Raw genomic sequence first — 14,018 nt, forward strand, 5'->3', positions numbered from 1 at the left:
ACTGTGCCATCTAACTGCCCCCTAATGCTTCTATTAACACTCCTTTTCTTCCCTCTTTTTTGGGGGGATAGGGTGATCAGGAAAATTTCTGATATGGAAACTGTTTCCTCCACTGCAGCTAAGCAAGGTATAGTCAGCCTTTGTTAAAAAGAGGTTAAGATTATACAACTAGTATATGTTAGAGGCTGTACTCGAACCCAACACTTTCTAACCTCTAAGGCCAGTCCTCTATGCAGTATGCCCTGTTGCATCTCACTCCTTTTCAGAGTACTTGGTTAATCTGAGACTCACAGAGGATTCTCTAACTCACACCCTGACTGCATTTTCAATTTGGCCCTAATACCATTTTCTGATTTGGTGCCCACCTCCAATTGTAGGTCCCGTTGGAGTTAGAACAGAAATAGGGATGTGGCCCTCAGTGTGAAAGCCCTAGAAGGTCCAAATCAGCATAGACCCAGCACTGGGTAGTGTTCCATTTACGCTCTGCTGCTCACAGTCCCTCCTGCCCGTCCCTGTTCTATACTATTTCAAGGGTCCTCCCAGGCTATACTCAGTATAGTATAAAAGAGCTGTAAGGAACCTTAGAAATCACCTGGTCCAGGGGTTCTTAACCTTTTTGTGTTAGAAACCCCTCTACCAGTCTGGTGAAGCATACAGTTCCCTTCTCAGAATGCTGTTAAATGCATAAAATAAAACATTTAAGATTATAAAAGAAACTAATTATATTGAAATACAATTACAAAAAAACAATTTAAGTTACTGACCCCCAGGTCTTTTTTTTCCATAAAAGTATTTTATTATTTTCCAGTTACATGTAGAGATAGTTTTCAACATTTGTTTTTATAAGATTTCTAGTTTGAAATTTTTCAACCCCCAGGTCCTGACCTCCTACCACTCTCACCATACAAATGAAGAAAACTGATGGGCTGCCAAGAGGGGCTCTGAAGTCCACTGAGTTAAAAAGACCTGCTCAAGGTCACACAGATATTCAGGCAGAACAGTACTAAAACCCAGGCCCTTCCACTATTCTATCTACCCTGCCCAATTCCCATTTTAGATTTGACTCCTCCAACCTCTGCCTGAGGTCAATTCTGGGGTCTAGTGGTAAGAACAAGATTGAAACTGCAGGAAGGTAGGAGAGAATGATCTAGCAGGATGAGACTTCTGACTATGGTGAGACCAGCAGCATTCTCCCACCACGGGTTTCCCTCCCCAGTTAAGGCCAACCCTTCTCTCCAATCAGGTACACACTGGGATGTGTATTTACGTGGGGTGGTGGGAGCCCTCCTTATTGCCAAACCCTATGGCCACTGGCCTTTCAAGTTGGGCTAGGCATTCGAGACTCCTCTTAGAATTCATCCCAGCACTGGGGATTACCCATCTTTCTGCGTCTTAATCAGGGAGAGACAGAGAGCCAGACTTCTTGCCAGTGATATCACATCATTAAATAGGATCCAGATGCCAAGAGAGTACCTAATATATTTCTTTTGACTTGGTGATTTAATTATCTTGTATAACTCTATACTGTCACATTTCATTGGTGCCTCTGACACAGTGAAGCTGCTTTAGACTGTTCCATTAAATGGCAAGCTCCTTTAAGACAGGGACTGTCTTTTGCCTCTTTTTGTATCTCCAGCACTTAGCACATGACTGGCACATAGTAGGCGCTTGATAAATGTTTACTGATTGACTGACTGGCGGCACCTGTGAAACATGACTGAATAGTTGTGACATGAGTTGTTTTAAAATAGAGAAAAGGGAGCAAGGGAAACATCACCTTACCATTCCTTTCAACAGCAACGTCACTGACTTGCTCTGGAATGGGGGACCATGTGCCCACAGGGACTACCCCAAGGGGCTTTATAAAATACTTACAGCTGACAATCTTGCAGACCGTCTTGTGGGCTAGAAAGAAAACAGAAATATTTGAGTTGCATTTGATGTGAATTTGACATTAATGACCTTTGACATTATCCTTCATTTCTGCTCTCTCAAATCCTCAATCTCTCCCTATCTACAGATTCCCTCCCCACAGCCTACAAACACACCCATCTCCTCCATTCTCAAATTCTATTATTCTCTCAAGTTTTTGTCCTTTATTTATCATTCCATTCACATACAAACTTCTAGAAAAAATTATCTATGCTGGTAGCCACTTGCTTCTACCTGCTCTCTCTTCATTCACTTCTTGACCTTTTGCAATCTAGCTTTTCATTTTACCATAACAGAAATTACCCCTTCCCAAGTCACCAATGATTTTCAAATTGCTAAATTTGATAGATTTTTTTCAATCCTCATCCTTCCTAATGTCTCTGTAGCACCTGACATTTTTGACCACCTCTCCTCCCAATTATTTTCTCTTCTCAGGGTTTTTGGTACAGTTATCTTGCTTGTTTCTCTAGGTGACCTCACAGGCTCTCTTTATTTCAATTCATTCTAGACACAGCTGCCAGTGTTTCTCCTAAAGCCCACACCTAACCACATCTCTTCTCGACTCAATAAATTCCAATGGCTCCTTATTTACCTCTAAGATAAATTATAGACTCCTGTTTGGCATCTAAATTCCTTCAAGATCTTGACCCAAACTACCTTTCAGGATTTATTACACATCACTGCCCTCAAACACATTCTTCATTCCAGCCAAACTGGTCTTCTCACTGTTCTTTATACTTGAAAAAACTGTTATGCCTCTGCAGCTTTGCACTGTCTGTGTGCCTCAGGCTTGTACCCCTCTTCATCCCTGTCTCTTAGACTCTCTAGTTTACTAAAAGACTCAGCTTAAGCACCACCTTGTACATAAATATGTCTTTCCTGATCCCCCAAAATTGTCAAGCATCTATTTTGTGGTACTGAAGTGTCACTCCTATTTGTATTCCTAGCACCTAGCATGGTCCCTAGCTTCATTAATACCTAATAAAATTGATTCTCCAGACTGTTAGTCCTTTCTCCATTTTGAAATTACTTTATATTGTATGTACTTTCTGTGTATAGATTATGTTCTTGCTAGAAATTATAAGCTTCTTATGACTATTTCATTTTTTGCCTCTATACCGCTAATGACTTATAACATAAGATGCTTAATGCATGTCAATTGGATTGATTTAAAATAGATGTCCTCAGGGCAGCTAGGCAGCACAGTGGATAAAGCACTGGCTCTGGATTCAGGAGGACCTGAGTTCAAATCTGACCTCAGACACTTGACACTTACTATCTGTGTGACCCTGGGCAAGTCACTTAACCCTCATTGCCCCCCCCCAACAACAACAGCAATAACAACAACAAAAAACCAAACCCAAAACCAAAACCACAAATAAAACAGATGTCCTCAACCTCAAAGTTTTAAATATAGTAAAACTACATTAAGTAGTTTCACTTAGTCACATTCTTCTAATAGGGAATTTCTGTTCATTTGGACAGGGAAGTTGGCATGAGAGGCAACACAGCAAAGTAAATAGAAAGTAGGCTTCAGAAAGTAGGCTTCATAGTCAGGAAGATCTGGGTTCAAGTATCTTCCTTGACATTGGCCATATGACTCTGAGCAAAGAACTTAAGGTTTCAATGCCCCAAGCAACCCTCTAAGACTATAAGTTACAGGACAGTGGTTTATCTGCATTGATAGATGGACTGTGCTCACCAGGACCATCCAGTATCCATGAAATCATAAGTTCAGCCTATAATTCACACTCTACTAATTTTGATTTTGTGCTCACTTACATAGGGAGGCTCATCTTTATGTAGCAAGTCTTCTCTTTATGGATAGCACAAATTAATACAATAAACTGGCTAGCAGGTAGAATATTTAAACCACTTAAGAAAACAGTTCTCATATGTCACTAAACATTTTCAAAAACACATGTAAACAACAGACATGCTATTTACAAATCAGTCATGTAATTCTACAAACAATTACAAAACACCCTTTGCAAAATAAAAGGAGATAAATCATTGGAGAGATAGTCATTATTCATGGATAGGACATAAGGATATAATAAAAATGGTGACACTATGTAAATTAACCTACGGATTTACTGCTATATCAATCAAACTGTCAAGAGGGTACTGCATAGAATTAGATAAAATAATGCTAAAATTCATTTGGAGGAACTAAAGGTCAAGAATTCTGAGAAAAATAATGGAAAGGAGGCCTATCCTTAAAAAATTCAAAATACATTATAAACCAACAATTATCAAAATGATTTTATCCTGGTTTGAAACAAAATTAAAAAAAAAAAAGATCAAGACTACATGAAAGAACCAGAAACTATGGAACATAAGTCCAGTATTTGATAAACTGAAGAACAGAAATCACAGGGGGAAAGGAAACAAGTATTTATTAAGGCTTATTTATTTAACAGACTTAATTTATTAAGCCCCTCTTATGTATAGCACTTTACAAATATTATTTCATATCTTCATCACTATCCTGGGAGGGAAAGGGCCACTTTTACTCCCATTTTACACCTGAGGAAAATGACACAGACAGGTGAAGTATCTTGATCAGGGTTACGCAGCTACTATGTATACAGGGACAAAATTGAACTAAGCTTTCCCTAAGAGCTCTACCTACTACACCACATAGCTGCCTACAGAGAGCTCTCTAATAGTCAAAAACTGCTGGGGAAAATGGAAAGCCTATGGGAAAGGTAAAGTTTAGACTTGCACCTTAGATGACAGAGCAGAGACTGTCTTTTACCTTTCTTTATATCCTGAGTGCTTTGCAGATCTTTTTTACTTTTTGTTTGCTTGTTGCTCTCCTTTCTATTTCATAGTTAAATGACCTTGGGATGGCTTTGCTCAGCTGGTCTCCTGCTAAGTAAACTTTCTTTAAATTGATTTTCCCCTCCACAGTTTCTTATTGTTTTAGGAAACAACACTAATCATACTCTTACACCACACTTCCCTGTAAACAAATGAGTTTATATTCCCCATTGGTATTGTCCTTGTTGTGAGGACCAAATGAGATAATATTTGTAAAGCACTTAGCTCAGTGCCTGGAACCTAGTAGGTGCCTAATAAATGCTTGTTTCTTTTCCCCCCTATTTTTCAGCTTGCCAAATTAGTCAAATGTTTGCTGACTAAGGCAGTTTCTAACCTCTTTTGGTCTCCTTGTTATGGCAACTGAATTATGTCAGTTAAACTCGGGAATGAAATTATCATAATTGGTGCTGATGTTCTTTCCTTATGTTCTTTCCCATATTCTAGTATCAATAGCTTATTTAAAACTATTTTAATTACAAACCATATGCTTTTTCTCATGTCCATTCTTCTAGTTTTTTAATTCATTTTTCTCTTTGTTTTAACAAAGTGAGAATCTGACTCTAATCAGAAAGCTGATTCTGGAGTAATGCACACATCTGTAATGGCTCATTTACTGTCTTTTATGATTGAGAAAGAAGCATTGAACATTTCCTGTGTACATGATAGATGCTGGTGATGTAAACTTTTTTTTTTGGGGGGGGGCAGGGCAACGAGGGTTAAGTGACTTGCCCAGGGTCACACAGCTAGTAAGTGTCAAGTGTCTGAGACCAGATTTGAATTCCTGAATCCAGGGCCGGTGCTTTATCCACTGCAATACCTAGCTGCTCCACAAACTTTTTTTTTAAAGATATGTTCTCTATCCCTCAAGGGGATTACAATCTAGTAAGGACAGGGTGGTTGTGACTGAGAAGCTGAAGGTGCTGAATATTTGTGGAATTAGGGCAGCTAGGTGGCACAGTGGATAAAGCACCAGCCCTGGATTCAGGAGGACCTGAGTTCAAATGCGGTATCAGACACTTGACATAGTAAATACTAGCTGTGTGACCCTGGGCAAGTCACTTAACCCTCACTGCCCCAGAAAAAAAAAGAAAGAAAACAGAAATGCTGGAATATTTGTGGAATTGAAATGAATGTTCAAGTTAAACTGAATAACATGAGTTGACTCCATTAGCAAGTAGATAACCAGGAAAGATTATGGATGATGAATTTTTGAAACTTTTTGACAGTCATAATCTAATAAGAATAATAATATAGTAATAATAGTAATGTAATAATAATAATAGTCATGTAACAAAAAGCTGAAATTTTTGTGATTATCAACAGTAGCTTCAACCAGACTATATTGAATGAATTCAATATCTAAGTTATAGAGAGGTATGACTAAGCACTATAGGTCCTTTATGAAATGAAAAATGTCCATATTTATGAAAAATAGAAATGCAATTAAACAATCCTAATAACAGCAAGATTTTATAATTTTAGGTACATATGTGGATTTTGGAGTACCATAAGACCTTGGAGCTAGTAAAAGAGGTCATTTCCACCATCATTCTTAATCCTTTCCTGTCAGCCATCTAGTCCTTTAAAAATAGTTTCATTAATGCTTTTTTATTTTTAAACCACATTCATTTTTACCTAAGAAGCCATTCTCTCTTGCCCCATAATAAACTTTTCCTTGTACCAACAAATCCAGAAAATTTCAACCAAAAACAGGTGAAATTTTATTTATTTTATTTTTAAACTGTCGATGCATCTGATTGTGTATATCACATTCCACATCCATAGTTCCCATATTTCTACTGAGAAGGAAGGTGTGCTTCCTTCTTATTTCTCCATCATATTTCAACTGATTTTATGATATTATCATTTACAATCTTGCAGGCATTGTGCATATTATTCTCTTGTTTCTTCTTTCTTTACTCTGCACCAATTCATACAAGTATTCTCATGTTTCTTTGAATTCCTAATACTCTTAAATGTTAGTACTCCCCCCCCTTTCCCAATTACTTAGTATTTATTAATCTGTACAAGTGTTGTTCCCCTCAGAATTCCAGAAGGGTAAAAGATGGTTTCATTTTTGTGTTCGTAGTACAGTCTCTGACAGAAGGTATTTAATAATAAATATCTATTGAATTTAATTGAATTTGTCATATTCATTGTTTCTTATGTTACCTATCTGGTCTTACCTAGATTGAAGATCCATTAAATAAAAATACATTAACAAATTGTGAGTCCTGCTGCCTTTGTCACCTCTCTAAGTGACACAATGAACAAGCTGTATAGAAAGATAATGTAAGGGAATCCTGCAAGGACTCTAGAGAAATGCTCACACTGAAGCATTTTTCTGTAGAGCCTGATTTCTACTGATCCAATGAGCTTATTAGCTTCTGACAATTCAAGGATATCAGAAGAATTTCAAAATATAAAAAAGGGCAGGAACACGAAAATTGTATCTATGCCAATCTGTTATCTAAAAAGCTAACCTTTTACTACTAAAAAAAAATCTTAATTGCCCTGCTCAAAATTTGTAACCTTTCTGAGCTCTACCTTTCTTCTCAGGGAACTTCCTTTAATATACAAACATTGGAGACTGTGATAAGCAGCAAGTGTATGTGTGTACGGATACATGTGTAGATAGATGGATGGATACCTTCCCCAGAAAAGCTCTAGTCTTTGAAAGTTAAATCAATATTAGGAGGTCGCATGGTTCAATGGAAAGTAATCAGAGGATCTGAATCAAATCTGGACTCTCCACTTCCTGGGAAAGTCATGTTGGGCAAGTCATCTCATTTCTTTGGAACTCAGTTATCTCATCTGTAAAATGAAGGGACTGTAAATTCCCTTTTAGGTTTAAGTCTAGAAATGGCCCCGGGATGTTTGAGGCAATTGGGGTTAAGTGACTTGTCCAGGATCACACAGCTAGTAATGTCAAGTGTCTGAGGCTGGACAAGTCCTCTTGACTCCAGGGTCACAGCTCTATACACTGTGGCACCTAGCTAGGTTTAAGTCTATGACACTAAAAAATAACTGAATTATCAAACAGATATGAAATATAATAACCAGAGATGATTTTCTTTTTCTTAACATTAAATGTTGAAAAATAAATTTATATGCTTAATATTCATTCTAAAAAATTTGGGGTTCAAAATTCTCTTTCCCCTTCTAGTTTCTTCCCCATTTATTGAGAAGGCAATATATCAATTACACATGTGAAATCATGTAAAATGTATTTCCATACTAGCCATGTTGTAAAAAAAAGCAAGAAAAATAAAGTTAAAAATTATACTTCATTCTGTACTCAGTTTATCAGTTATCCCTAGAGGTGGATAGCATTTTTCATAATGAATCTTTCAAGATTGTCTAGGATCACTGAATTGATCAGAGTAGCTAAGCATTTCACAATTGATCATCCTTACAATATTGCTATTACTGTGTAAAATGTTCTCCAGGTTCTTCTCACTTCACTTTGCATCTGTTCATGTAAGTCCAGGTTTTTCTGAGATCATCCTGTTCACCATTTCTTTTGTACAATAGTATTCCAGAAAATCATATACCACAACTTGTTTGGCCACTCCCCAACTGATTGGTGTCCCCTAAATTTCTGATTGCTTACTACCAAAAAAAATCTGCTATTAATATTTTTGTACTGATAGTGGTGTTGCTAGGCCAAAAGGTATGCACAATTTTATAGATCTTTGAGCATAGTTGCAAATTGCTCTCTAGACTAATTCTTTCTATATTCTCTGAACTACTTCACAACTCTACCAACATTGCATATTAATGTCTCAAATTTTACACATCCCCTCCATCATTTCTCATTTTCCCTTTCTGTCATGTTAGCCAATTTGAGGGATGTAAGCTAGTATCGTAGTGATTTAAAGCATTTCTTCATATGCCTATTGCTAGCTTTGATTTCTTCTTCTGAAAACTGCCTGTACATATCATTTGACCATTTATCAAATGGGGAATGGCTCTTATTTGCCTCAGTTCCCTATATATTTGAGAAATGTGAGGCTTTTATCAGAGAAACTTGCTACAAACATTTCCCCCAGTGTCCCATTTTCCTTCTAATTCTGGCTGCATTGTTTTGTTTGCACAAAACCTTTTAAATTTAATGTAATCAAAATAATCTATTTTACTTCCTGTAATCACCACTGTCTCTTGTCTGGTCATAAACTCCTCTCTCATCCATAAATCTGACAGGTACATTTTTCCATGCTCCACTTATTTACTTAATACCCCTTATGTCTAAATCATTTATCCATTCTGACTTTATCTTGGTACATGGTGTTAGATGTTGGTCTATACCTAGTTTTTGCCAATCTGCTTTCCAATATTCCCAGAAAATTCTTGTCAAATGTTGAGTTCTTATCCTCAAAAGCTTGGATCTTTGGGTTTATCAAACACTAAATTACTATGGTCATTTACTACTATATATTGCATACCTAATCTATTTCACTCATCTACTAACCACTCTATTTCTTAGCCAGTACCAGACTATTTATTGGTTACCACTTTATAATATAGTGTGAAATCTGGAACTAGTAGCTACCTTCCTTAACACTGTTTTCACTAATTCCCTTGATATTCTTGACTTTTTGTTCTTCCAGATAAATTTGGTTACTATTTTTCCTAGCTCTATAAATTAATTTCTGGTAATTTGAGTGGTATAGAACTGAATAGGTAAATTGACTTAGGTAAAACTTCTCTCTACTGTTAAGAAAATATTTCTAATAATCTGAAAAGGTGGGATGGGGTGAGGTGCAAAAAAGCTAAGTCATCAATTATGTTTTTGTCTGTCACCAACATTTTCTCAGATTGCGAAAGCCGGAGATAGGTTAAAACACTAGAAAGACCAAGTGCATCAAATGATGCAAAAATTTATTTGAGCCTTTGAGGTATTCTTAAATTTTGTTTTTTCTAGACAGTATGAAGCCACTATTACCTATAACTTGTATAATCACACAGCAAGGTGCTAGACATAGAAACCATTATCAATAACTAGTTGTTGATTACTTTGATTATGTTAGGATGATGTCTATTAGAGGTTACCTTCAAAGCTCCCTCAGATGGTGCTTAATATATGGACTCATATGTGTTATCCACAAAGGGAAGATACAAGTCAAATTTTGTTGTGATAAACATCTGAGGGTGCCCATAGTTTTTCACAGTATTATAATTTGGCATTATAAGGTGTTAGTTAAAATATAACAAATGTTCAGTGGAATATGGACATTTTAAAATTTCATATGTATTTCCATTTTTATAGTATTTGTAGTAACTGGGTTTGATTTATATGGACTATAGGGAATTCATCCATAGGGTTGGGAGGTGAACTAGATTACCTCTAATTTCAAGTTCTGGGTATGGCTTGATTTTCTATTTGCTTCTGTTTGCTTCTATTTGAAATGTATGTTGTTCTTGTCAGAACAGTAGATAAAACATTGCAGCTGAGCTTTTGGAGGTATGGGCTGAGGCCTAAAGAGTAGGGGCACCAATCTCTCTTCCCAAGTTAAAGTTTCTTTTGACTAATTTAAAAATGCAGGAAGAAGAAGCTGGGTTTTCATTGCTACAGTTTCAAAACCAGCCTTCAGCTTGGAAGGACTTTAAGAATTCTGACAAATGTAATGACTAACCACAATTTCAGAGGGCTGCTGATGAAGCACGTTACCCACCTCCTAAAAGAGAGGTAATGAACTTGGTGCAGAACGAGACAGATTTTTTTATCCTATATGGACCATGGGTTCATATAGGAAAAAAATCTATTTTGTCTGACTATACTATTTGTTACAATACTTTAACTTTTTTTCTTTTGAATAGAGTGGGGGAGAGATAGGAAGGAAGGAGAAATAATACATTGTTCACTGGAAAAAAGAAAAATGTGAAAAAAAAACAAAACAAACTAGTTTTTATTATGTAGTGTGTACAGAATGTGATGGTAATTAAAGAAAAGGGAGATGAGGGACCTCATCACAACAGAGTAGTGTAGCTTTGGGATTTGGATTTCCTATGTACCTCTCCTTATATATCTGTGTATTTTCCTTATCCTATGAGTACTCTCCAGAGGGGTCTGTGTGCCAGGCTGCACTGCTTAGGTGCCAGTCATCTTTGGGTACAAAGAACACTACGAAGAACACAAGGTCAGAAGAAATTAGTCTTGACAATATTTTCAGTTTCCACCTTTGGAGCAGGAACTTTGGGTGCAGATTTTGTTTGTTTTTTTGGCCTTTCTTGGTATCCCTAGCAGTTGGCACAGTGCCTGGCATGCAGTAAGCATTTAATGTGTTAGCTAGCTGACTGACTGAGTGTAGTAGACAAAGAGAAGTCATGACAGGTGGAGTCTATGGGACCCTAATAGCTTTTAATTCATGGAGCTGAAGTTGGAGCCAAATCGAGATCATCTCTGTTTATGAATATTTATTATGAAGGTCACTGGGAATGTACTTATCCTAGCAATGCCACTATTCAAATCTCAAGGAATTCATGGTGGAAGATCTCCCCATTTACAGTCAAAGACTCAATGTCCTAACAATTGGCCAATTCAAGGAATTAAAATACACCACACACGAATAGAACAAAAAAAACAGTGAAACCAGTTGTTTGGCATTGTGTAGACGAAAAATGGCTTTCTGAGTGAATTTTCTGCTTTTCAAAACAGTCTTGTTCCTAACAGGCAGACACAGCCTCAGTCTCAGCTGCCCCTTTTGGAATGCTCATGCTGTCATCTTATGTTGCTTTTGGAGATCTGCCTGGTGACTTGATTTTTGGAGCTTTTTTTTTTCAAGGAAATTAAAGCATTAACTATTCTTTTACTAAATTTTGGTCTGTGATTATTTAAAAATCCTTAAAAAAAACTTTGAAGACAATAGCATAGTCCTAATTTTCCCCAAAATGCTTCTTAGGGCCATGATCAGAGACATAATACTGGTGCAGACAGATCACTGGTTTTAACTAGTCTGGAAGTCCTTATATCCTTGTCCCTGAATTTGACCCTTTTTAAACATTGGCAAAAAGGATTTGAAAGGCTGTCATTTAAAAGAAAGATTACTCTTGTTCTGTTTGACTTCATAAGGCATAACTAGGAGAAATGAGGTAAATTTAGGCTTGCTGTCAGGAAAAAAACTTCCTTAACAATGAGTGCTGTCCAGAAGTAGAATGGGCCACTTCTGGAGGAAGTGTGTTCTCCCTAACTTCAGGTCTTCAAGCAAAAATTGGATGACCACTCATAGGGAATGTTACAGAGTTTTGAGCATAATGCTAGGCTTGGAGTCAGAAGAACTGGCTTTGAATCCAGTCTCATTTACTAGTTGTGTGGCCCTTGGGCAAGTCACTTAACCTCTCTGGGCCTCGGTTTCTTTATCTGTAAAATGGGAAAAACAGCACCTACCTCATATGGCTGTTGTGAAGACCAAACAATATCATCCGTGGAAAGTACCTTCCATAGCTTAAAACTGTATACATTTTTGTGATTTTTGTTTCATTTATCTTTTTTCCCTCCCAATGGAATATAGGAAGAAGTTGTCCAGGGACAAGTCACTATACTGCTATTTTTCTTTTATGGTTAATGTTATACAGGCTATTATACAACTGGGAAAATAATTACTTTTTATAATTGAATAAAAGTATTAGAATGCAAACTCCCGGAGCTCACTAAAAGCATCCTTGGCACAACTCTGAAAGAAGATGGAATGGTGAGGTTGTTCTGTATATTACTTCAGCCTGCTCTCATAGCACACTCATTTTTTCCACCAGGCCTCTATATTTTGAAAGGTTTTCTTTCTCATGAGAGGCAGCATGGCACAGTAGACAGAAAACTAGTCTCACACAAAGACCTGGATTCAATTCCCAGGTCTCACATATATTGTCTGTGTACCTCTGTGTGCTTTACACAGTCTTCTTTACATTTAGCAACCTAGTGCTCTTTATCATTCTCTAAGAATATAAGAAGCAGGAGACCTGAGTTGATAGAAGAAATTTCTCTTCAGGGAGTTTTCTATACCCAAGAAATCACAGTCTTAGTCTTTCTACTTTTCTTTTTACATGGTTCAGAGATTATGAGTATTTGGTATGGCAAAATCTATTTAAAGCATTCTTAAGTATTTATGGGTTAATATTTTATCCGGATGATTATGGGCAACAGCTGGGTCTATATGGTAATAATGCTCTAATTTATTCTGGAAAGCAGCTGAGAATTAGAATAAGAAAATGACTTGAAATGCCTATACTCTTTCACTCAAGAGTTCCCACTACAAGGTATGTTCCATCAGGAAGTGAAGGATAAAAAAGAAAGTCACTATATACACTAAAATATTAATAGCAGCCATTTTTTGTAGAAGTAAAGAACAAGACATAAAGTAGATTCCCATTGTCCAGACAATGGCTAAATAAGCTATATAGTTCATGAATTTTGTGAAGTATATTATTATGCTTTAAGAAATGATGAATATGATACATCAAAGAAGCATGTAAAGATTTATGACTGGATGACGCAAAGCGAACAAAATCAGGATAACATACATAAAGATGATGATGTTTCTTTTCCTCACTAGCTGCCTTGCTATCCTAGTAATACCTTTATGTTGAGGCTGTGATCTCCTGACTGATGTCTGCCTGCCCTGACCACTATTTCAGAAAGGTTCCCCTATTTTTCAGCTCCCTTTTATGTGTCATCTTTCCTCAGCTGAATCTAAGTTCCTTCATGGTAGGGGCTATGCTTTCTTGCTTCTATTTATATCACTAGAGTTTAGCACAGTTCTTAATAATGTGTGATCTGTTTATCAACAATGATAACGGGGCAGCTAGTGGCACAGTGGATAAAGCACCGACCCTGGATTCAGGAGGGCCTCATTTCAAATCTGGCCTCAGACACTTGACACCTACTAGCTGTGTGACCCTGGGCAAATCACTTAACCCTCATTGCCCCTCCCCCCAAAAAACCAATGATATCAATGGAAAGAACAATAAAATAATCAAAATTAAATGACAAATGTGAAATAAGTATGACCAATGTTTGTCTCAAAGACACAAGAGAAGGCACCTCCCAGCCTTCTTTGCAGAGTAGGAGGATTATGGATGTGGAACCCATCATATAATGTCAGACTTCTTGCATGTACTGTTTAGTTTTACTGAACTTTGTTATCTTTTAAAAAAATCTTTTATTATAAAGGATATCTCTTTAAGAGGGGAAGGGAAAAGGAATGCACTGAGAAATGAGGGTAGTGTAAAAACAAAATATAGCAATAAAATGTTATTTTAAAATT

General features: G+C 36.8%; 1 protein-coding gene across 3 annotated transcripts in view; it reads right to left on the bottom strand.

Annotated features, from left to right (window-relative positions):
- Positions 1–14,018, bottom strand: part of HMGN3 (high mobility group nucleosomal binding domain 3) — a 67,205-nt gene that overhangs the window by 6,175 nt on the left and 47,012 nt on the right. For all 3 annotated transcript variants that reach the window (XM_043963540.1, XM_043963539.1, XM_043963537.1), the window contains exon 3: positions 1,876–1,905. In XM_043963540.1, coding sequence (XP_043819475.1) covers positions 1,876–1,905 — 30 coding nt within the window. The remainder of the gene's footprint in view (positions 1–1,875; positions 1,906–14,018) is intronic.

This window comes from Dromiciops gliroides, chromosome 4, assembly GCF_019393635.1.
Source record: "Dromiciops gliroides isolate mDroGli1 chromosome 4, mDroGli1.pri, whole genome shotgun sequence".
Taxonomy (NCBI): Eukaryota; Metazoa; Chordata; class Mammalia; order Microbiotheria; family Microbiotheriidae; genus Dromiciops; species Dromiciops gliroides.